The 23,452-nt window shown below is 51.5% G+C and overlaps 11 protein-coding genes across 11 annotated transcripts; 9 read left to right on the top strand and 2 right to left on the bottom strand.

Moving 5' to 3' along the window:
• Positions 1-263: 263 nt before the first annotated feature.
• J4E82_007603 (uncharacterized protein) lies at positions 264-1,779 on the top strand (the record flags this gene model as incomplete). Its single annotated transcript, XM_051733847.1, has 3 exons — positions 264-435; positions 500-929; positions 984-1,779. The coding sequence occupies 3 exons, from the start codon at positions 264-266 to the stop codon at positions 1,777-1,779; spliced, it is 1,398 nt and encodes a 465-aa protein (XP_051586372.1).
• A 185-nt stretch (positions 1,780-1,964) lies between these two features.
• Positions 1,965-3,976, bottom strand: J4E82_007602 (uncharacterized protein; the record flags this gene model as incomplete). Its single annotated transcript, XM_051733846.1, has 6 exons — positions 1,965-2,057; positions 2,113-2,914; positions 2,965-3,235; positions 3,286-3,758; positions 3,821-3,901; positions 3,951-3,976. 6 exons carry the CDS (start codon positions 3,974-3,976, stop codon positions 1,965-1,967), a joined length of 1,746 nt encoding a protein of 581 aa, XP_051586371.1.
• Positions 3,977-4,673: 697 nt separating this feature from the next.
• Positions 4,674-5,837, top strand: J4E82_007601 (uncharacterized protein; the record flags this gene model as incomplete). Its single annotated transcript, XM_051733845.1, has 1 exon — positions 4,674-5,837. One exon carries the CDS (start codon positions 4,674-4,676, stop codon positions 5,835-5,837), a length of 1,164 nt encoding a protein of 387 aa, XP_051586370.1.
• Positions 5,838-6,215: 378 nt separating this feature from the next.
• Positions 6,216-7,352, top strand: J4E82_007600 (uncharacterized protein; the record flags this gene model as incomplete). Its single annotated transcript, XM_051733844.1, has 1 exon — positions 6,216-7,352. One exon carries the CDS (start codon positions 6,216-6,218, stop codon positions 7,350-7,352), a length of 1,137 nt encoding a protein of 378 aa, XP_051586369.1.
• Positions 7,353-7,856: 504 nt separating this feature from the next.
• J4E82_007599 (uncharacterized protein) lies at positions 7,857-10,045 on the top strand (the record flags this gene model as incomplete). The annotated part of the gene is made up of 2 exons (XM_051733843.1): positions 7,857-8,424; positions 8,475-10,045. The coding sequence occupies 2 exons, from the start codon at positions 7,857-7,859 to the stop codon at positions 10,043-10,045; spliced, it is 2,139 nt and encodes a 712-aa protein (XP_051586368.1).
• Positions 10,046-10,638: 593 nt separating this feature from the next.
• On the top strand, positions 10,639-11,070 carry J4E82_007598 (uncharacterized protein; the record flags this gene model as incomplete). Its single annotated transcript, XM_051733842.1, has 1 exon — positions 10,639-11,070. The coding sequence occupies one exon, from the start codon at positions 10,639-10,641 to the stop codon at positions 11,068-11,070; it is 432 nt and encodes a 143-aa protein (XP_051586367.1).
• Positions 11,071-12,619: 1,549 nt separating this feature from the next.
• Positions 12,620-13,842, top strand: J4E82_007597 (uncharacterized protein; the record flags this gene model as incomplete). The annotated part of the gene is made up of 4 exons (XM_051733841.1): positions 12,620-12,796; positions 12,844-12,972; positions 13,021-13,373; positions 13,425-13,842. 4 exons carry the CDS (start codon positions 12,620-12,622, stop codon positions 13,840-13,842), a joined length of 1,077 nt encoding a protein of 358 aa, XP_051586366.1.
• A 1,436-nt stretch (positions 13,843-15,278) lies between these two features.
• Positions 15,279-15,874, top strand: J4E82_007596 (uncharacterized protein; the record flags this gene model as incomplete). Its single annotated transcript, XM_051733840.1, has 2 exons — positions 15,279-15,502; positions 15,559-15,874. The coding sequence occupies 2 exons, from the start codon at positions 15,279-15,281 to the stop codon at positions 15,872-15,874; spliced, it is 540 nt and encodes a 179-aa protein (XP_051586365.1).
• A 1,524-nt stretch (positions 15,875-17,398) lies between these two features.
• On the top strand, positions 17,399-18,310 carry J4E82_007595 (uncharacterized protein; the record flags this gene model as incomplete). Its single annotated transcript, XM_051733839.1, has 2 exons — positions 17,399-17,962; positions 18,014-18,310. The coding sequence occupies 2 exons, from the start codon at positions 17,399-17,401 to the stop codon at positions 18,308-18,310; spliced, it is 861 nt and encodes a 286-aa protein (XP_051586364.1).
• A 21-nt stretch (positions 18,311-18,331) lies between these two features.
• J4E82_007594 (uncharacterized protein) lies at positions 18,332-19,424 on the top strand (the record flags this gene model as incomplete). The annotated part of the gene is made up of 2 exons (XM_051733838.1): positions 18,332-19,154; positions 19,345-19,424. The coding sequence occupies 2 exons, from the start codon at positions 18,332-18,334 to the stop codon at positions 19,422-19,424; spliced, it is 903 nt and encodes a 300-aa protein (XP_051586363.1).
• Positions 19,425-20,440: 1,016 nt separating this feature from the next.
• On the bottom strand, positions 20,441-22,398 carry J4E82_007593 (uncharacterized protein; the record flags this gene model as incomplete). The annotated part of the gene is made up of 2 exons (XM_051733837.1): positions 20,441-21,655; positions 21,706-22,398. 2 exons carry the CDS (start codon positions 22,396-22,398, stop codon positions 20,441-20,443), a joined length of 1,908 nt encoding a protein of 635 aa, XP_051586362.1.
• Between the last annotated feature and the right edge of the window lie 1,054 nt (positions 22,399-23,452).

Raw genomic sequence — 23,452 nt, 5'->3', positions numbered from 1 at the left:
CGCCTGCACCGCTCTATCGCCACTATCAACCTCCAAAACAACGGGGCTGTGGATCCTGCCAGCCCACAATGCCCCGGATTCCAAGATACCGCGTGCTGATACCACGCGGGTTATCGACTATCAGTGCACCGTGCAAGGACAAGGCCGTTGCATGGCATACATGTACGCTTGGATATATATACCGTGGCCAAAGTACCGACAGATCAGAGTTCATCGCTCGAGCCTAATAACAGAGTCCGGCATCATTGTCTGCCACCGCCAACATGTCGACTGAGAAGCAAGACGACATCATCGCGCCAGCACCGAGCAATAGCTCCGAAAGCATCAACGGCAAGGTCGACGTCGAGAGCGATGGCGAGATCTTCAAGAGAGGAGAGGGGTATGAGGATTTCCGAACGGTGCACTGGATCCATACGTCAGTCATCTTCCTGAAACGTAAGTAACATGATCCAATCAACTACACCAAAACTGCTCCATACTGACTATCATTGTGTTACAGTCATCTTTGCAACCGGTGTTCTCACCATCCCTAGCGCTATGTACACCCTTGGCGCGTTCCCCGGTGCCATCAACGTGCTCGGATGGCAAGGGCTAAACACCTGGTGCGCACTGGTACAGGGCCAATTCCGTAACAACCACCCAGGCTGTCACTCGATTGCCGACATGGGTCAATTGGTTGGTGGCCGCGTCGTCAAGGAGATCAGCGGTATCCTCTTCCTCGTTGCGTTCATCATTGTCGGCGCCTCCGGTATGGTCGGTGTGTCAACAGCCTTGAACGCATTGAGCGAACACTCGCTCTGCACAAACTACTTCTCCATTATCGCAGCGATCATGATTGGTCTCTGTGCGAGTGTGCGGAAGTTCGAGAAGCTGTCTTGGATCACTTGGGCGGGTTTCTCATCCGTTTTCATCGCTGTTTTCATCGTTGTGTAAGCAATCTCTTCATTTATAGTAGATGACCACGCGGACTGATATGTATGCAGCGTCGGAGTAACAACACTCGACCGACCGGCCGCAGCTCCTCAATCTGGACCCTACGACTTCGGCTACCACGTCATCGGCCACCCAACCTTCGCCGCTGGCATTACAGCTGCCTCGACTATCTTCTGCTCCGGTGCAGGTACATCAGCGTTCCTGCCCGTCATGTCCGAGATGCGCAACCCGCGCGAGTACGCCAAAGCCGTAAACTGGTGCATGGGCCTCGTCACAGCCGCGTACCTCTCCTTCAGTCTCGTCGTGTACAAGTGGTGCGGCAAATGGGTTGCCTCACCCTCCCTTGGTAGCGCCGGACCCATGGTCAAGAAGGTCGCTTATGGAGTCGGACTGATCGGACTTTGTGTCAGTGGAGCGCTATATGTACACGTCAGCGCGAAATACGTCTTCGTCCGTATCCTGAGGAACTCGAAACATCTACAGGCCAACTCGCCAGTACACTGGGGTACTTGGCTTGGCTGCGTTAGCTTCATGACGGTTATCAGTTTCGTGATCGCATCTGGTGTGCCTATTTTCAACTACTTGCTCAGTCTAGCGGGAAGCATTGCATTTGCTCCTTTGGCGCTGGGACTGCCTGGATGGCTCTGGATCTACGATCACCAGGATTACTGGAAAGGCAACTGGTGGCAGAAGATTATGTATGTGCTCCACGTCATCTTGATTGGCATCTCAATCTTCTTGACAATCGGCGGCACTTACGGCGTTATTGTGCAGATCAAGGACGCGTACCGAGATGGGTTGATCGATTCGGCTTTCTCTTGTGCTGACAACAGCAACTCTTCTTAGTCACCTCTTTAGTTTTATGTAAATGTTTGTAGTTTGAACGCAGTATGAGAGATACCCTCGGTCAGTACCGTAATATAGAATGCAGATCACTAGCGAATACTTTTGCATCGATTCCTATCTATTCATCCACCATGGCAGGGCCGTACAAGCGTGATAGGCCGCAGCAACCACCAACCGATTCATGCTCATACAACCGGCTTCTCCTTTGGTATCAGACCAACCATCTCGAGCATCAGAGCTGTAGAGTTGATCAAACCGTAGAAGATCATTGGTATCACCTGTGATAATGTCAGTACATATGATATCTGACTGTAATTCTGGTTCAGAACTTACACCGAAGAACAGGTTTCCTAGAATACCCCTGCGGAGGATTGTCTCTGCCAACTCAGTCTTTGTGATTTCAGGAGCAACGTCGCTCTTGAAGGGGCCAACAAGCCTGTAGAAGGTCACAAAGCTCGCTCCAAAGCAGTAAACCAGGAGCACCTTCAGGCCATGGGCCATGTACAACTCGCGCAACCCAGGGGCACCACCAAAGTCTTTTGCAAGGGTACTCATGTACGCGCTATGATCGACACCATATTTAATGCGCGAGCTTTCTTTAGACAGGAGATGGTAGTGTGGAGGGTCGGTGGGCATGGCCATTTGGTTAGTGATGAGCGCTGTCCACCACATGGCTTGTTGTTCGGCAATAGGAGGAATAGCGCCAACACCGGGCCGTACAAAGCCGATGAAGGATATACTGGTGTCTACAGGCGAGACGATGTTGCGTATGGTAGCGTCGGATGCAGTGGGGTACGATTCATCGAGGAAGTAGAATGACTGCTTGTAGCCAGTGCAGTAGACTACGCAGTTGGGCCGCACCTCCGTGTTCTTCATGCGCCTCCAGTCTTTTCGGTCTGGTCGCTCTTCGAATATCACCCTGCCTGTCTCGTCTATTCGCTGGGGGAATGTGCAAGTGTCGACCCATTTCTTTGACTGCGCATCTTCGGGCGGATCTACGTAGCCATTACCAAGGAAAGCAAGAGGGTGTTTCTCTTGGTATGGCCGGTTCAAGTATGGCATCGCTTTGCTACTCTTGTTTAGGAATACGAAAGCTCTGCCTAGACGATCATGTGGCAGTGCGCCAACGTGCTGACTACATCGGGTTAGCATGTGCTCGGTCGCCATGGTCGGAGAAGAGCTCACTTCATGCCTGCTTGAGTACCAGTCAAGAACCACAATACGCGCTTGATGACAAAGTCCGACACGAACCAACGGAAACGACTCGCAGCTATTGCACGATGCACGTAGGCTGTCTCGAAGAGGTTGGTGATGAGGCCATCAATGGGCAGGCCTCCTTTGAACTGCTTGCCGAAAACTTTGAATCGCGAGAGAGCCTTGGGAAAAGATAGAAAGCCTGTTCTAAAGCACATGGTGACCGAGTTTGCATCGCCCTTCATGGCTTCATAGGCGACATCTGAGTATGTTAGCTTATACTTATCTTTATATCCCTGGCATATAACGTACCCATAGCAGTCTCTCCGCAACCCATGATGAGCACGTCTTTGCCCGCAAGCTGCGCCCGCTTCTTGTATTGAGAAGAGTGGAATGCTTCGCCTTTGACATTCTCGATACCAGGGATAGCGGGAATGTTGGGTTCGACATGTAGTCCAGTGCAGACAGCGACATGGGAGCAGTCGAAAGTGCGCTCCTTCCCGTCACTGTTCTTGTCAACATACCTGACACGGTGCTTCCATTTCTGGTCGACTGATTTAGATATGGGTTCGATTTTGTTGACTCTACAGCCCATCTTCATAAGTGGTTGTAGATCGAACTTGTCCACATAGCCCTGCAAGTAGGCAACATATTGCGGAAGCGAGATGTGATCGGGTGCTGAAAGTGGAAAGCGGTGATCGGAAAAAGTCGTTAGTTGCTTGGATGATACCAGCTCAGCGTTCTCGTAGGCGCGGTAGTGGAAGGTGCCTCCAATGTTGTCTTCGCTGGGGAGGATGTCAGGCCACGTGATAGTTGATCCGATTCAGACCAGGTAGAGTATGCTTACGCTTCGAATAAGACAGCCTCTATCGGCCGCTCAGGTGTCGATGCCTCGAGCAACGTCTTCAGGGTTGTCAATCCACCGGGACTTTGGCTTCGTTAGCATGTGATATTCAGGGTCGGAATGGCGGGCGTACCCAGCCCCGATGACGGCGACTCGCATGGCGGGGAGTTTGTCGGTCCCTGACATCTTCACATTCGGCAGACTCTTAGGATATCTTTGACGGTCACACAGAGCGTTGTGTTACAGAGCGTTGAGGTGCACTTGTCGCGTGGCTAACGCTGCAAGGGACGCGGTGGTCACGCTTGGGTGGCCAATCATCACGTTCCAATTCGACCATGACATCAAGACAGGATGCGCGACCCCACGGCATGCATTTGTACCTCAATGCACTTTGTTCTATTCGAGCTTAGTCGCCGCGGCCATGGGGTTGCCCGTTGTCGATTAACGTCCGTAACGATGGGTAGACGGACGATGCCTGTTCTGAGACTGCAGCGCTGCAGCCGAGGCCAAACGTCGATTTCACGTCATATTTTGCTAGACAACAACACGACAGCTCTCCACAGCTGACGCCTACCATCGTTCCAACATGGAGCACGCGCGCGAGAGAGTCGCAATAATAGGGTCGGGCCTTGCTGGGCTTGTTAGCGCGAACCTGTTGTTCCACGACGTCCGCCAAAGATATGCCGTCAGGGTCTTCGAGTCGGTAGGGACGCCTGACGCCCACGCCCATGCCCACTCTCTCTGGGGCCTCCACTGACAAAAGTAATTCTAGGGAAAAACCCTCTCCCTCGACGCCGCCTCCATCTCCCTCCCCGATCCCGCCGCCAAGGATGCTTCGACCCGCGTGGATCTGCCCATGCGCGCCTTTGCGGGCGGCTACTACAACAACCTCAAGGCCCTGTACGACTACCTGCGCATATCCTACCACTCGCAGCCGTTCCTCTTCGAATTCGCAGTGAGCCACGATGCCAAATCCGAGGCCATCACACCTGGTCGCCGCGACAGGTCGTACTTCACACACGCATCCAACCTCCACCAGCTTGCGCCCCGGTCCAGTGGAGTTGGCATTGTCGTGTACCTGATGCAATGCCTATACCTAGCCTTCTCGTACACGTGGTTTACCTTTTGCTGCGTCTTTATCGGGCCGAGACAATCCGAGACGCTGCAGCAGTACCTGGACCGCACATATTGCCCGCGCTACTTCACCACCTACTACCTGCTCCCACTCTTGTCGAGCGTGTCTACCTGTCCTCACGATTCGCTGCTCGCTTTTCCCGCCAGCGACATCATCGGATACAAGCGGAGGACTCATGGCGCGCCGCACTATACCGTATCAGACGGCGTGGGAGGGGTACAGGAACGCCTAGTCAAAGGTATCGACGTTACCCTCAATGCTACCGTCACGGCAGTGGAGCCTTTCGAAAAGGGGGTTCGGATATCGTGGTGCGGTGTGTCGGACGCGGAGACGACAACCGAGTACTTCGACAAAGTGATTTTGGCTGTTGCTCCAGACGTCGTGGGTCGCATCTTCAGACCCCTCCAACATCATATGCAGCGTATACCAACCGCCGTTGTGGAGAGCGTCGTCCATACAGACTGGGCAGTGCTGCACGGGAGCGACCTCAACAAGAACGACAGGAAAGGCGCCCAGCTTATTCATCTCAACACATCCACCGCCGATACACCCATGACCGAGTCGCATCATCTCCAGCCCTGTGGTGTCGTGGTGACAACCTGCCCTTTCACACCTCTCGAGCAGCAGCACGTAGCTCAACAGAGCAAGTTCACGCGCGTTCTCCGCAGCCCAGAAAGCCAGCGCATCGTCAATGCCATCTTCGACAACGGTTCGAATTTCAGTGCGGATGACAAATCAGTGCCGCGTTGGAGGAACGGCGAGGATAACGTATGGCTGGTGGGCGGCTGGTGTTGGGATGGTATGGTTCTCCTAGAGGGCTGTGTTATATCAGCCATGCGGGTTGCCGATGCGCTCCATGTCAAGGTGCCGTGGAGGCATCAGTGAACAATGAAAAGGCTTGAGTTTCTAGCTTGTACCTTACTGTCAAAGAGCCCCCAGATTGAGCCCGGTGCTCCTGCTGGATACAACAAGCTTTTCCGTAGTACGGTAGATGGTCTGATAGAGTAGATACCCAGGCGTGTTGACATGTCCATTTCCATTACAGAACAAATTCATAGACTTGAAAATGAGTTCAAAGCTTTCCGACATTAAAGTGCGCAATGTGCAGGCTTCTTAACTTGCTGACACATTGTCAGCTGTATGTGCACCTCGTCATACATGTTCGCTTGAACCGGTTAGCGTCACTGCTCGTTGAAGCTTCCCGAGATCTCACCCGCTTGTCAAGTCTTTATCCACCCAATCACCTCAACACGCCAAACAGCAATGTGGGATAGACTATTCTTTGGCTACACTATCTTCACCGGTTTCGCGCTATCCGGCGTCATACAAGCCTACATCCGCAGCTTGGGTTCGCACGAAAGCACTTCGTCTGGCAAACTGGGTATGGACGGCCAAAGATCCATGCAGATATTTGGAGTATGGCTGGCCGCTGCATTCTACTGGATAATGAAACGTACACAGAGGAAAGAAAAAGAAAAAGCTTCGATCTATGGTTTGCAACATGGGCGGCTGCATCTGCAAGTTCCAACCGCCATGTGGATGAATATGGGCTATTGGAAAAGCCCTCCTGCTTCCAAGACATTGAGCGAAGCATGTCGCGATCTTTTGAAAGTTGTACTTGCCGAGGCAGGATTGTCCAACGACGAAGGACAAGCGCAACGAAGAAGATTCCTGCTCGACCTAGGCTTCGGATGCGGAGATCAGACCATCTATCTCATGAGCAAAGAACCTATACGAGCGTGCGATAAAGATTGGTGGGACGAACGAGAGCGATGTGCTACATTTGACCATTATATTGGGATCACAAAAGACGAATCGCAGGCGCGATTTGCGTCGGAGCGAGTTGAAGAATTCAAGCATAACAAAGGCTCCACGATATCGCTCTTCTGCGCCGATGCGTCAAAACCCACATCATGGAATGAAGGATTAAAAAACTCAATACGACTAGCAAGAGCGAGTTCAGATGAGCGGTGGGTGTTAGCATTGGACACAGCGTACCATTTCTCGCCATCACGTTGGCCTATCATCGAACACGCTTACTCGGAACTCGAAGCCAACTACGTGGGCTTCGATCTGTGCCTTTCTCCAACCGCAACATGGACCCAGAAGACTATGCTTCGTCTTCTCACTGCACTCATGGGCGCTCCTTGGGCAAACTTTAGCACACCGCAGGAGTACCGCTCGAAGCTCGAGCACGTGGGATACAAGTCTGAGGCCATAACTATCACGGATATATCGGAGCATGTCTTCGCGCCACTAGCACTATTTCTCACAGAGCAAGACAGTAGACTCAAAATGGTAGGCCTCGGCATAGGACGCTTCGGTGTTGCGAAGACCATGTTTAGCTGGTGGGGAAGGACCGGAGTCATGCGTGGCGTTATTGTGGTTGCGAAGAAATGAATCGCGTGCCGAAAACACCACACTCTAACCTCGCCTGGCCTGACGACCGATGGGATGCCTCGTAATTTGCTCTGTAAGGCTGAACATGCAGAAACAGCAAATACGCCCCGAGACTCGCAAGCGGCTGACCTGGAGATTGTACCCAGGTACGCCTAACTACAACGTGCTAACTAACGCCACAATCTGATGCAGACAAGTCTAAGAAAATTCCTTTTCACATGTCGTCGATATTTTCTGTGTACTGACACCAAGTTTGGTGTTTAAAGTATGCCTCCCAAACCCCGGTGCGACGACTGAAGATCAGGTCCTCCCGTGCCGCTACCCGGTACGGCCCCCAGCATCAATACCAAATTTGTATCGATACGGGAGCCAAGGCTTGGCACTCACGACAAACGTTGCTGTGCCACAGGCATTTCTATAGTCTAATAAACCTGTCGCATTACCTGTACAGCCCAGAATGTAAGAATCGTCGGATTCTTCATTATCGAACCTACCTCAGCAAACATGGAAGAAAGAGAACTGCACGAAATGCAAAGAGTGAGGCAAGAGACAGCCCACGTGAACACGGTCGCTCCAAAGGTCCCAGAAGCCACTCATGAGCCGACGTTTTTGTCAAGAGCGTCCTCCAGGACTGTTCGCGAACCAGTGGTCAGACATCTACACACATCGCTGTGGCCGCTGGTAGTCTTCATATTCTACGCCGCGCTCTCCGCTTTCACATGGGCCGTTTTTTGCATTGCGAGCAAGCGGCCGATTGGAAGCAAGCAAGATTACATAAACCAAAGTGGCTACAGAAAAGAGCTGGATGCTGTCTTGACTAAACATGAGAACACCATCAGGGCAGCGCAGATCATACAGGTAGTCGTCGCACTACTCACTATTCCCATTACATCGGCAATTTGTTCAATGGCTTTGGCTTCTTTCATCCAGACGGGCGGCGCAAGAACGAAATTGAACCTTCGCCAGACGATGGCGCTCGCAGACCAAGGCTGGATCAGTCCACGCATATGGACCATGTATTCCAAAGTAGGAAGTCTACCATTATACATCGCCTTTGGGTTGACGTTGGTCGGTATGTTTTGCGTGAATATCAGTAGGAAACCAGTGCTGACCTAAACATAGGTGTGGTCTTCCAGATCCTTCAAGGAATCTTTGTTCGGATCACCCCTGCACAGATGGCGTCTGAGGAAACCAGATATAATAATCACTATGTCCCTGATCTGCCTGCTTTAATCAGCAGTGATGATAGACGCCCCACGCCTAGGGTCGTTCAACTCCGTAGCATCCTAGAATCGATTACGGAGGACCATTATGAACCCTTCCTCTGGGTCAAGCCGGAGGGTAATGGCATGTGTCGGAATCCAAGTCAATGCCGTTACTTCGATTATCGGAGGGATTTCCAGATAATCGCCGATTCCGATTACCCAGACCTTTGGTTCACACCCTTACCCTCGGACTACAACACCGGCGTCTACAAGGAGCTTCAGTATGTGCCGCGCATCAACACAACGGTTACATATACGAACATGACTGCTGCCGAATGGCCAAGCGAGTGTGTTCGTGACAAAGAAGGTGTATTCTTTGCAGAGTATCACTCACGTCGTCCTAGGGCCTACGACATCGATCTAACGGCTTGCATGCCTACAAATATTAGCGACACACCCTGGCAAGCTACACACAATCGGCAGGATATCACAGAAGAGCTCTATCTCAACGTAACAGCACGATACGAAGAAAACCCCCTCTACTACAGAATAACTGCGAAAACGTCATTAGGTTACTTCGAGCTTCCGTCTACCAAGAATGGGAATCGCGCCGGGCCCTTGCTCGACAATTGTTCCCTGCCACGCATCGACGACTGGGGCTCGAACAGAGACAGTAGTTGGGGAAAAGGCCTGGCAGTTCGGGATACCAACGGCAGCTATGCTGGAAATGTCACACAGAGCATAGGAAGGAATATCGGTCCTCTGACTACGCTTGGACTAGCCCTCTTTGGTGAAGGCTCTTACATCGAGAAACGCGTTTCGAATCCATCCGCTTTCGTAATCAATCGAGCCAAGGTATACGATGCCGAATACGATGCATGGTATACGCCTCGGAGCTCAAATTGCGACTCATCTATGCCTCTTTCCTTTGTTTTTGCAAGCACGAGGAACTGTAATGAAGACTATGACCATGAGGACGAAGACGACATTATCGGAGAATTGAAAAGTTTTATAAACTGGTTTTCGCAAGAGAGCACTGCAAGAGAAGCGTTTACTGTGGGCGCTTACCTCGCTAACAAGGACTGGCTGGATCAAGCCAGAGGATACGCTCTGTCTTACGATGCAAAGCGGCCAGTGGTTGCCGACCAAGGCGTCACAATCAGCAAGACCAAGATAACGATTGTGGAAATCATCATTGGCTCCATCTTTCTCGGTCTTCATCTCCTCGGGCTACTAGTGCTCGCCATCTATGCCGTTTACGGAAAGCCGTTTGTGCCATGGCTGGGTGGGGAGGTAATGGTCAAGGCCGGGACGGTCCATGCGGATATTTTGAGCGCTGCTGAGGGACATAGACAATGGAAGCAGACCATGGCTGCTTGCCCGGGATTTGTTGGGGATGAAAGACCAACGGATAGTGTGGGCAGAATCGCATTCGGAGCCGTTGCAGGCTTGAGTCGATTACGCGACCGGAAGTTTGAGACTCTGTAGACCCTGTATATAGTGGTTACACTCTTTGTTATCTTTGCTGATGTGGAAATTTGCCCATGTTGATGTAATGATGAGCACCATAGAAACGTTGCCTAAATTATCTTGAATACATCTATCTTCTCACGGGGCAGCCTGTAAACATGAATGTCCGGATTAGAATGCCGCAGTGGATCTTGGACCCTTGGTTGATGTTTTGATGGACCCTAGAGTGATTATCTAGCATCTGACATGCTCGCTTATCTCCATGAAGCTCCGCTGAGGCACAGTATCGTGATACTCTTGGTACCGCGGACTTCTGCTTACAATAACGTAAAGGATATAGGATGCATTGACCTGCTCGTGTCGACTCACAGTATGGTTCAGATGCCGCGCCCGAAATCATCGCCTGTGCTTTCCTCGCTCGTTCGCCATAAAAGCTGTCCTTTCTGTCCCTTCTCTTCTCTTTTCTTTCATCAGCAAAAGTCATAACTCCAAAGGCCTACAATTCGAAGATTATCTCAGCATACCATCCCAACTATCTTCAGACAACACTACAACCACTACTACTACGCCTACCCAAGACATCTTACCATATCATCATCATCACCATCAACATGCCTTCCACCAAACCCGTCTACGCCGACAAGGCTACCTTCGAGAAGTCCGGCTTGGCTCCCTACCTCACAACCTCCACCAAAGCAGATTGCTGCAGCATCTGCCTGAAAGACCTCGCTTGCGAGGCATCAGAGACTGCCCATAAGCCTCTGACCAAAGCTGAACGAAAACTGCTCGACGATGAAGTCGACACATACCAAGACATCTCCGACATCCACCGCCATCAATACCCTCATCGCCACCACAATCAAGAGGAACAAGTCGGAGCAAGGCTAAATGCCTGCGGTCACGTTTTCGGCAAGACATGCATCGACACATGGCTGAAGGACAGCAACTCCTGCCCAATGTGCAGGATCGAACTCTTCCCCAAAAGCGTACGCCAACGTTGCCAGCCAGACTTCTCTGGTGGCAGAATAGTAGGATGGTTTTAGGGTTGGGATTTTGGGATTGTGCGAGAACCTCCTCGCTACGCTTTGGGGTTTATGTACACTGGTTGACGAGTCTGTGAGGACCTCCTGGGTGGATTATTGGGTTTGTGGTTTTCTCTTTTAACGGTAACGAGGGTCTCTACGCATGGTTTTCACGTAACGTGGTATAGGTGGTTTGGAATGCATCACTTCTCATTCGCTCGCTTGTTTCCCTGAGTGCTCTATTCCAAGGTTCGCTGTGACTGTACCAGATAAGCCATGCACGTGATGTCCATTACTCACTCCTACTCCGCACTGCGCTGTTGTGATAGGCGTCTGCATTGCCCAATGTTTATCCTATGCCGATATTCAATATCAAAAGTGACGTCAATAGGAAAGTTTAGGCCGAAACAATAAGGCAGCAAATGGCCGGGAGAAATCCTAGATATGGTTTTATATGGTCTGATTCCAGAACGTCATTTTGGAAACTCTCCCGTCGCACGCGTGTGCATACGGTATAACGTCGGAGATTTATTCGGAGCACGATCGGGCCGCCACAAAATCAAAGGAAAACGTCCTGGAGGCTTTTTTCTGGCGTTGGGCGAGACCGTGGCACTGTTGAGGTTTGAGAACTAATTAACTTGCTCGGATGAACGCTGTTCCTTTGGGCTGCGGGAGTGCACGATCTGGGAAGTAAACTTACAAACTTGTCGCTAGGTGAAGTCCGTGTTCTGGGTCACGATAGAAGCGCCACCTCGCTTGCACAGAATCCTAGTCCTGGCGGCCACGCGACGAAGAACGGCCGACTCGGCGGCGGCTTGTTTCAGTTCGCGGTATTCAGCCTGGGGCTGCGTGATCGATAGGGGATGCAAACCATCGCCCCCGGGGGTGTTCAGCTTCCACGCTTCGGCAACCCCGCATGTGATGATGCAGACATATGCGCGGATCGCCCATAGCGTCCTCTTACTTCTGATCAACCGATCGCCTCGACGACAGTGAAACTACTATGGGAAACCTACCAGAACATCGCAGAGACATACCAGCTTCCTATATTACTTTTTGCTTGTCATAGTACATTTTAGCCGTATCGGTTTCCGGACGAGCATGCCCCCCATGGAAGGGTGCGTGTTGGTGTGCTGCCCTAAGGCGACTCGATTGGATCAGAAGTAAATGGTTAGCAAGGATTAATGCAGGTCGGCCGTGTTCCGCGTCGGACCGCCTGATGTGCAACAAATCAGCGACGTGGAGCACGGCCCCCGCTACGCTCCCTAACTAACTTTTGACTCCCGAAAAGCCGTAAGCAGACATGTCGCATGGGCCGCACGGCTGAGGCACCCTAGGTATCCCGCGAGATAGGCGTTGACGACGGTGGACTCAACGAGCATAGTGCATGACAGCTCCGTGCTCTGGACCGGGCAACTGGGAGGATCGCCTCTTTGGCTTTATCTACATACGTTCGCTCCGCTCGGGGCTTTTCTAATCCTGGTTCCAGTATCGCCCCTCTCTCGACGACTTTGACTTTGACGTGCGCCCGGTATGCGGTGAAGTGAAGAAGAGGTGGATAATATTTACCATGGCGGGGAAGAACTCAGATCGTTTCGATATCGTGAATGGCAAGCAACTTGCGTTGCTGATCGCGCCTACCATATGCTTTGTGGTTGCGGCGGCGGTGGTAGCAGCGAGATGGTACACAAGGAGTGTTCGAAGGGTCAATACCTTGGGCGAAGATGCGTTGATGCTGGCTGCTCTGGTAGGACTGCAGGATCTCGGTTGCGGATCGATGCTGACATCTCGCAGGCTATGAGCTTCGTCGTAGTTGCTTTAGTCTACGTGCTAGTATTCCTGGGTGGAGAAGGCTTGACGAGCGATCAGATCAAGGCGGATCCGACTAAGAACTTTGACGTTGTGGAGCGATTCTGGCTGCGGGTATGTTTGGCCTGACGTCCATCAGAGTTTTGCTAACAGGCATTGAAGATGCAGTTCGCACTTGACATCTGCTGGGCTACATCGATTGCAACCGTGCAGTTGGGCTTCGCGAAATCCTACCTACGGCTATACGAGAAGAGAGTGTTTGCCCGCATAGCCTGTTATGTGTCTATAGCGCTCATCGCGATCTGGTATATTTGGTCGCTCGCGGGTTGGATCAGCATGTGCCATCCCCCTGGAGAGTGTAAGCTGCAGAGCAAGAAGTCGTGCATCATCATCGGCTCGTTGCACGTCTTCTTCAACAGTGTCATCCTCTTTGCTCCATTGCCTGCCGTAGCAGCAGCAGACCTGTCGGGGAAGAAGAAGCTGTGGGTGATGGTTTTATTTCTCCTCGGATGCTTGTAAGTGAAACCTACTCTTCGATCCGAGCAGCCCTTACTGACACCGCGCAGCTGCACCATTCTGGCTGTCCTTCGCATCGACTGTGCGATTGATGTTTTCGGCAACGTCGACGAAGACCCGATTGGTGCATCGTGGTGGCGCGTCTGTTTCTCCCCAATTGAAGTCGCCGTCGGCATTGTCTGCTGCTGCGTACCTAATGTCAGGTCACTACCAACGTGGCGCCGAACTCCCCCACTCGCCACCGACGAGAGTATTGGTCTCCGGCGGATGAAGTTCCGGACAGCAAGCAACGGCTCGTCAACATCAAACCTCAACGCACCACCTTCGCAATGGATGCCGCAGAGCGCAAAACCACAGGCGGCTACTTTCGTCACGTTGAGCAGCGAATCGGATCCTGCCGAGAGGTTGAGTTCATTGGGAGCGAATGAGATTAAAGTAACAAAGGAGTACAATCTCGATCGATTATAATTGTGTAATTAGGGCAAAGAATCGACTCAGCTGTAACCCAGAGCGATACCGAGGTTCGCGACGTTGATGCACGAAGCAGGCGCCGTAGCACATGAGCCCTCAGATAACGAAAGACGCCACTGCAAGGCTTGGGATAGAAGAGTGTCACGGTGGAGGTACACCGTCGGTTGTTATGGACGTCCAAGCAGAGTTACGCTCGAGCGGGAAGACGTGCTTGTGACGTCACTGTCACCCTCGGAACGTGATCCTTCGCTCACCTGAGCACACACCTTCAGTTGCAGATACCAGCCTCATCCGCATTCCCGACACGCACACCATGACCCCTAAACCAAACCACCGCCTCGGTACACTGCTGCGCTATACCTATCAAGTAAATATGGTTTTCTTTGCCGGGTTCGCGACGTGGTATCTGTTGAAAGGTTTGGATCAGAAAGAGTTATCAGGATATGCGAGTACTACGAAGAAACGCGACCGTTCGCTCACGAAGCAGTGAGCATTCCGGTGGAAGTGACACGAAGGCTATCGATGCCGCATGGCAAGACAGTGTGGATCGTGGCGAGAGCGACATGTATAATGAAGCTGGAGCTTCGGCAGGCTTGCGAGAGCTTGAGGGGCACACGAAGAGTTGGACTGCGCAGGGCGTATTAGAAAGGAGTTCGCAAGAACAGACGATTTGCAGGTGTCATGGTGAGCACACGCATTATGGGACAGCTAGCAACTATTAGCGTAGCTGATACGAGCGTAGAGAAACATACGCACATGTACGATATAGATAGATATGAAATAAGCAAGTCACATTGCTACGCTATCAGAGCTACCTGGTCTGATTTGTGTTTCTTCAAGTTAACATGACAGCCACGTACAGCTGCTAGACTATGCGACAACCCATGTGTCAAATTATCCAACTCTTAGCATGACCAATATCACCGGTAGCGGACCAGTGCCCCTTGCAAGAACCATGGCCGTTGTAAAACACATGGATGAGCACACGAGAACGGACGCATTTTTGCGCATGTACTCGTCGCAATCAAAACGCAGTCTTTGAGGGCGTTGTTTAGGTGTGCCTTCTCAACGTTGGAAAATGAGGGCATTTGCGCGACTTTGCTTGGCGCTTCTTCTTACTGAAAAGCGGGCTTATGCAGAGGGCATGCAAGTAACCCACCACTAGGCTAGTGGACCCCCTCCACATTACCGTGAGTCTGCCATTCATAGGCGGGAAGAATAGTCGCGACCTGAAGTGATTCCATTCCGGACCTTGGCACAGACGCAACGCAGATGAGTACCCGAGACAACTACAGGTGTGTTGACATTGCTCTAGCGCCCATCCTCCTTGTCGGTTCTCATCACTTGAACGATATAAAGATCCTCACTGCACACCTCCATAGTTTTCAGTAGTAGTAGGATGAATTTGTTGTCCGTTCGCCGTACCGCTCATCATGCACCGCAACCCCTACCTGATCTTTCTCGGCGCCACATTGTTCGATCTGATCCTAGCTATCGTAATTCTCTCGCTCTTCGCAACCGTATACCCCGACCGCTTTCGAACCGTGCTTTGGCAAGAAGGTGGCACTAAAGGCTGGAACTCCGACCCTCATCAACGTGTCTATGACTATGCAAATTATCGCAAGTCACCGCCGATACCCTTGATATGGGATGAAAGGTCTGTTCGAATGTTCTGCATACGATAGCAATGCAGGACTCTGATACCTCAGGCAGCTGTACTTTATGCAACCTATGCATCGCAATCGTAACCCTGTTCATCTGGCTCGTTCGCTTCTCAATCATGTCTTTCAGCAAGCAGGCTCTCGACTTCTACGCTACAATCACGGTAAATGCATTATATGACATCTTGCTTGCAGGACTGTGGATATACAGTGCATGTCTCCAGGACTTGGGCGACTTCTCAGATCCAAAACACATTAGTCTACGGCCCTGGTATTTGGAGCGCGAGTGTTCGGAGGTATCACCGTCAACTCGATATGGGTGCGAGCTCATGAGATGTTCGTACGGAATATCTGTATTTGCTGCGTAAGTCAACCATGCTATCTTTCAAAACGCGCAAGAGCTTTCCCGCAACTGTTTCGCTGACACTGTAGCTTCTCTAGCATCTGGTTCTGTCTTCGGTTCTCATTAACCTGCTTTTACCGTGTATATCTACTTGGCCGAAAGCACGAGCTTGAAGATAGGAAGAGCAGCTACAGTGACCTCTTGTAATGTACACAATCTCAATCGCATCCTGTGGTTTGACGATATTTGATCTGCTAAGCCGATGATACCTTACGACACCGCATCACTATTCAACCAAGGGAAGCTCGATATCACTGCCGATGGTGTCGTTGAGGCAGTGTCAGGAATGCAGTCGAGAGTGCATGTTGCTAATAGCAACCTCGGTGTTATGTTCTTGACTCATGGTCAACAATACCCAGACTTTCAACAACTCGACCATGCTCTCATTTGGGGATTGTCGGGGCATTCCTGGTAACAAGAGAAGAGAAGAGACGCAAAATGCTCTGTGACCTGGAGGCGGACCGGTCCGTCCGAAGTGGGGCAAGTCGATCCCGTCAGCGCCCACCCAACCTTTCTGTCCTTCTTTGCCATTATCGCATCACGCCCAGAATGATCGAAAATTCTAGTTCAAATTCTGTCATAAGGTTTCAACTGGATACGTAACGTCCATAGGGAACCGGGAGCTCTTGTGGGAATGTGGCCACCCCAGAACCAGCGACCGCCGATGAGGACGACACAACACCACAAAGCTTTCAGTGTCGAGCAAGTTCCTCATATTTACGAATCACCACATTCGTCACTTTGATACGTAAACTATGATGAGCTTAGGCGTTTATCTACGGAATGACATGAGTTTGTCGCAAGGGCTAGTACCCAACAAGCTATAATCTTGGCAGGCAGTGATGCTTTAGGAGTCAGCATACTTCAGGAGGTATATTTTGAGTGACACATGGCAGCATTGTTGTATTCGCACTCCTTTTTCGTAGTTGGAAGAGAAGGAAGCTTATAAAAAGGACTCTAGGTTTTCATGGAGTGCAGTGAAAGGTTCTCTGCGAAACGCCTACTGGGCTAATCACAATCACCGTCACTGTCACCGTCACCTGCTCCGTCACCTGGTTGATCCTTTTCTGCTGCATTGTATTGCACAGCCTGGGCGCTATACATGGCGCTAGCCTTCACGCCCGTTTGCGTTTCTATAACCTAGCCTACGCGTAAACTCTCATCTTCTTCGCAATCCAACCTCTGCACACCCAACAACAACACTTCCTTACTCACACAGTGTTAATCATCGTTGATCAGCCTCTCATAAACGTTCAATTTGCAAGATCCTAGACCTTCCGCACCAACACCCAACGCACGCCATTTGTGCAGCGCAACGACCCAGCGTTAAGAGGTATGTTCTCCCTTTCACTTCGACGTCATAAACCCCGCGTTGTCTCGCACAATCATTCAGTAAAACGGCTTGTCTTTGTTACCAAAACCTTACACACTCAACATTGAACTTTCAATTGACGGTATCATATAGCCAACCCCCATACCAAGAAACATCATGAGCTCTATTCCTCCAGGCGAGCGCAATAAGAACGCAGCTACGATTCTACGTCTACTCACCGAGTGTCGCGACAAGATTTCCGATGACTGTCCTGAGCCGACACTTAAACTTCCAGACTCAACTATTCGCGATTATGTCAGGAACATTGAGAACCCTGTATGCGCCAGCAAGAAGACGGATCTAGAAGGATATCTTCAGACGATGTCAGCTCTCGTTGCTAGAATCGAGGAAATCCGCGATGACCTTCCGACTGGATGGCAAGATTTCTCGAATTGGCTGCGCGAATGCACCGCCTACCCAAAGGGCACTACACCTCACGTCTCCACTGGCCGACCACCACTGACGGTCATCTTTGGCAACTCCGATACTGGAGCGAAGACCACAGACAAGCCTTTCTCGTTCAACGTATCTACCAAGCCCACAGAGAAGACCTCGACTGGAAGTTCGTCTGCATCTTCATCGTCTCCTAGCCCCACAACCAGGGACGCCTCTCCTGTTCAACTCAGCTTGTTGTCACCTGAGTCCTCCCCGAAGTCTACTCCAGAAAAGACTGGTCCAGTGGTATCATCCACCAACGACGGCAAGCTGGAGACGATCTTGAGGCTCCTGTAGGAGGAGAGGACTGCGAGAATCGAGGCCGAAGCCAAGAGGGCCGACGCTGAGGTCAAGCAGAAGCAGTCGCACGACGAGGTTCTTCAACGAATTACGAGCCTCGAGAAGACCAACCTTTCTACGAAGGCAATAGCCGACAAGCAGAAGGAACTCGATGAGCGTGCGGCTTCCCTCTCCAAGCGCGAGGAAGCAGTGGAGGCACTTCAAGCTAAGCTTGAAGCAGACATCTCAAGGCAAGCGGCCACAGAGAAAGCCTGCACCGCCAAATCGGGGGAGGTTGACAAGGCTTTCGGCTAGATGCAAGCGAAGCTTGATCGTATGGAGAAGGAGGCTAAAGCAAGGCTGGCAAAGAAGAAGACCCCTATCGCGTCAGCCACAAAGCAGAAAGAGCCTGTGAAACCTACAATTGTTGTGTCTCCCTCCCACTCCAACGATAGAGTCGTTTCCGAGGCTGACAAGGTCGCTGGACCGAAGCGCAAGTCTGTGGGCCGAATCGTCGCAATCCTTAACAAGGCTTTTCCTGCGAAGGAGGCAGTCGTTGTCTTCGATGAGCTGAAGCACAAGACTCTACGCGTCTTCAAGATCGGAAAGGCGCAGCGCAAGGACTTCGAAGCTCAGATTGACAAGGTACTGGCACTGTACGGGACACCGGCATCAAAGCGCGAGCAGCACGTCGCTATGCTGATTGACTTGATCAACTTCGAGGATGCTATCGGCCGTAACGATGACGGACTGTATGGTCATCTTAACGCCACTGTCAAGGATGCAGCTATCCAATACGCCAACGATGGACTTTCCAAGTGGCTCTTCCGCCACTATATGTGGTTGGACTTCGACAAGGTTTTTGTACAGCACGGCAACTTGCAGTCCATCAAGACCATCGCAAGCCTGGGGACGTCTCTCTTTGACATGGACTTGGCCTTGAGTTCCGCTGAGCAGCCGGACGAGTTCGATGATGGAGAAATCACCGCTACGCCGTCTGAGATCCTTGAAAAATATCATGGGATATCTAACGAGTACGGGTCAGCTCTACGCCATTTTCTGAGTGCCGTACCCGAGTCATCTCCCATGTATGAGCTGGTCAAAGCCCATGGTGAGCACGAGGGTTTTATCACGTATGATAGCTGGTACAAGGCGGTTCGTAAGTTCGATGTCAGATTTTGAGCAAGTCACGACCTTGACAACCTGTGTACAACACATTCCACACGACACATAACGTACACCCTACACCCTACACCCCACGACATACGACTTACAACATTCACGACATATCATCTAACAAGATGGAGCATCATATGCACATCTTGGATCGCTGCGATCACATCCGACAGCCTTCCAGACCACGATGAAAGATCACACACACATGGTGAGACGGAGCATCACATGCACGTTTGAATCAAGTGTACCCTGACCGAACAACAACACACCCATTGAGCCGTAACATTGTACGCACATTCAAATCCCATCACGATGCAAATGAAACGAAACAAAAGGTACTGCTGCCTGAGAGAGTAAACAAAAAAGGAAGGTGGCTTTGAGACGTGCTCATATGCATGTTTCAATCCACACATCCAAAACATACATGAAGAAAAGGGAAGAAAAAGAAAAATTGGGTATGCTGCCTTGATGAGCCAACATCGGGAGGAAATAAAGATTTGGAAACAGGGCGTGATAGGATGATAGGCGCGCTACGCAAGTGAGTTAGTGATGGGATTACCATGGGTGGTGTGGAGGCATCTAGACATGGCACTATCTGGCCTGCAGGATATGATGAACACGTTAAACCTTGATGTCAAAGATAATTATGACATGTTTCTGAAGCAATATCACCAACAAACAAGACCATCACCATAGCAGACAGCAGACAAGTTTATGTGCAGAGTTAAGAAACACATTGAAGTTACTCTATATGGTATCTGCCCTTCCAAGTCCAAATTTCATTCCAATCCCCATCATTACATCAATCGCGTCGGCATCGAAAGGTTAACATGAAAAGGGGGGTATTAGGTGCTGCAACCGAAAGTGGACACTCAACAAGACACTAAACTACGTTGCGGCGATGACAACAAGATGAAAAGCAATCGCTGCATATATGGGTATATCCTCATCCCATCCCGCTGGAAAAACATGTGTGTGTATACGTAAGGAAAAAAGAACAAGGAGAAAGAGCTGAGAAGCTGCAGATGGGTAATTTCGATCTCCGTTGCGGTGACGTGTAGCTCGCTTCACCTAGGGGTGCAGGGCGGATAGTGACACCAGGACCCAGAGATGAACAGCGAGGTTCGGAGTCACCTTTTGCGGTGCTTTATGGTTTGTTTGTTTCTTTCTAAGGAGAGTGCCGTGCGAGAACCGGGCCGGCCGGGTGCAGGAGATTGTGTGTTATTATGCGCGGAAAATGCGCGGTAAGAGTGAGACACCGAATCAAATTCAGCCCCAGTTGTCGACATCGCCCCATGTGCCGCCCATGTCACGGTGCGAGACCATGCTATGTTGGGAAATGTTGCTGGGTCGTCGTCTCATGATGAGCCGGGAGAAGCGGTTCTGGTGTTCGTCTTTAGGAGGTGGGGGTGGCGCTTGTTCCAATTGCACGCCACGGTGGCTCGAATTGTTCGAGATGTTAATTAGTTTGGGAACGTATCGACGCGAAGTCGGAGTGCTAGGTGACTGTTGTTGCTGTTGCTGCTGCAGGAAATTGGGCGGGAGGCTTTGGCGAGGGTAGTGCGCGAAGTTGGCGTACTGCGACGTGGGTACAGAGACGATCTCTTTGGGCTGCTGGTAGTCCATGTACTGCGCTGGTTGTTGGTAGTTCAGTAGGTCAGGCGTCGATGCAAAGCCGGCATTTGACCAGTTTTGTTGCTGTGGCTGGAAGCTCTGCGCCATAGGTTGCGAGAAATCCGTTGGCATCGAAGTCATGGTGGTACCGAAAGCGTCGAAACCGCCCATCGAAGTAGCCGCGCTCATGGAATGAGACATATCGGTGCTGACAGGCCATTGAGATGGCTGCATCTCTTGGTGATGCATCGGCTGCGGAGGTTCCACCGCATCGATATCCATCATCATATGGTCGGACGGTAGCCCGTGGGAGCTATGGAGCCTGTTGTCAGTGCCGAAGTCAGACGCTTCCAGCTTGAACTCCACCATCTCGCCTTGACTGTTGTCAACAGACTCTGTGGCTTCGGGGGTGACTTCCGTTGTGGGTTCGACGACGTCCTTAACCTCGATCTCCGCCAAGTCATAAGTGTCCTGCACCAGCTTCTCGATATCGTAGGAGCGGGTGTCCCACTTAGTTTCGAGCTTGTACCGTAAACGGTTGCACTTCTTAGACTCCCATGACAGCGACGGCCAGTTCTGTTCGTCTCCATGACGATCGAGCATCATCTGGTTCCACGCGTTGGCGACTTCGGGTTGCTTCAAGAGACCGAGGACGACATTCGTGAAGTTCCACTTGGATGCACCCTTCTCTTCAAAATGAAGCGCAATGTGCTCGCATCGTTCCTCCCAAGTGGTCAAAAGAGAAGCACAGAAGCCACAACCCCACGCGTCCTTGTCGTGCATGACGATCTCGTACTTCTTGACGCATGGCGATGCTTTCCTGCTAGTGGGTTGTCCGCTCTCCCTAGGTTGCTTGCAGTGCTCACAGCCCTATCAACGGTTAGCGGGAACGCGGGAAAAAGAAAGGACACTAGACTTACATGTAACTTGGTATGGTGCTCACGGAAGCGCTTGCCAGCATGGAAGATCTGTTCGCAGTCGGGACATCGCCATGTGAGTCGCTGCTCGTGAAACTCTTCTTCGTGCGACTTCCAGTACGGCTTCGATTTGAGCGCCTTGTCGCAGAATGTGCAGGCAAAGTTCTTGGGCGCAGGTGTCGATGTGGTGGATATTGTAGAAAGCCGGTTTGAAGATGCGGTAGAAAGGCGTGAGGATGCAGCGCTGTAGTGTGTGAAAGAGGAGTCGGTAGATGCGATGGACGAGCGCGGGTCGGACATCATACTGGGCACTCTGCTGGAGGGGACGCTCAAGTATGAGGACGCGCGGCTTCCGACAGTCGACATAGACGACCTGTCTGCGGCCGAACGACGCATGCCATCTGGATACGCGTGAGCAAATAACGCGCCGCCAGGGCTGTTATTCGACTGACCTCCATTGCGCGCAACGGATAGTAGCTGGAGGATTTGCTGGTCGTCAAGGTGCTTCAGCGCATTGACGTGGTCAAAGAGCTGAGGTGCAAACTGGTTCTGGCCAGAGTGTCGAGGGGAGGAAGTAACGCTCTCGGTCACGCTGCTCAAGGGAGTGGTGCTTTGTAGACTGCGACGCGGTCGCTTGAAGGAGTTGCTCTGCTGAGGAGTCTGGAATCCGTAAAGTTGAGCCTCGTCGGCCTCCATGTTATCCTATGTGTGTGTAGAAGGCAGTATCATGCCGGAAATGAGTGGTTCACGGGCCGTGTTGGGCGGGAAGAGCAGAGGTGACTATGAAAGGGAGGCGAGTGCGCGCGAAATGGAAGCGTTCGAGAAGCTTTCGACAAAGGTATACGGATGGGTATAAGCTCAATTCTTAGGCCGTCAGGAAGACATTGATCGTCCAATTTCCCGGGCGGAGACGGACGGCTCTTGTTTAGAAGAGCAGCACCCGTGGTCTGTTTCACGGGTTTCAAGAAGGCACTAAGAGACTGCCTTGGCATGCAGGCACCCAGGCACGCATGCCTGGTCACTAAGCCACACCCTTCCGGTACTAGAACATGCAACTATGGCACGGAGAGTTTCCCACTATGCAACGACTCCCTCTAGTCGTCAATAACGCCCTCGGTGATCTCACTCTCCTATTGCGATCTGAATTTGTGAGCGCGTCAAGCGTCGCGATGCTCTAAGGGAGATCGCCGCGACGGCGCTGCAGGGACCCCAGCGCTACCACCCTAGGGCCGCATTCTCAGGGGTAATTTAGCAGACCACATGAAACGCGCATCTGCTCGCCATCTGAAAGCTGTCGTACCGCTCCACCTTGCTGTCGAACGCGTAAAAGGTATCTGGAGCCGTCGCTTGCATCAGCCGTGACCTAAGCCCAACTCCTCACCCCACCATCTACGATCCATCGCGTTGTAAGAGAAGAACGCTCTCGGTCATTGGCCCGAAATTCGTCTCAGCATTTATTCCTGCGAAGAATGCGGCTCTGGGGATGGTGTTGCAAAAAAGGAGCGTGGCTTTCGGAGGGCGTCCTACAACTCCACACTAGAAAACAAGTCCAGAAGCGTTTCGCAACCAGTTCCGTGAGCAACAAGAGGTGCTTTGTTGATGGTTGCGTCAATAGCTCAATTGCTGCAGCACATCGTGTTCGTTTCGGCAAAAGCCACCAATCGCGCCCCTACATAGTACGCGTAGTAGCGTGTTGGGCGCTTGTTCCTCACATCTGTCGTCATCTTTGAGACGCGAGATAAGGCAAGGA

Source organism: Alternaria postmessia (assembly GCF_024291825.1).
Source record: "Alternaria postmessia strain BMP 2775 chromosome Unknown scaffold_53, whole genome shotgun sequence".
In the NCBI taxonomy this organism is placed as follows: Eukaryota; Fungi; Ascomycota; class Dothideomycetes; order Pleosporales; family Pleosporaceae; genus Alternaria; species Alternaria postmessia.
This window is presented reverse-complemented; position numbering and strand designations above follow the sequence as displayed.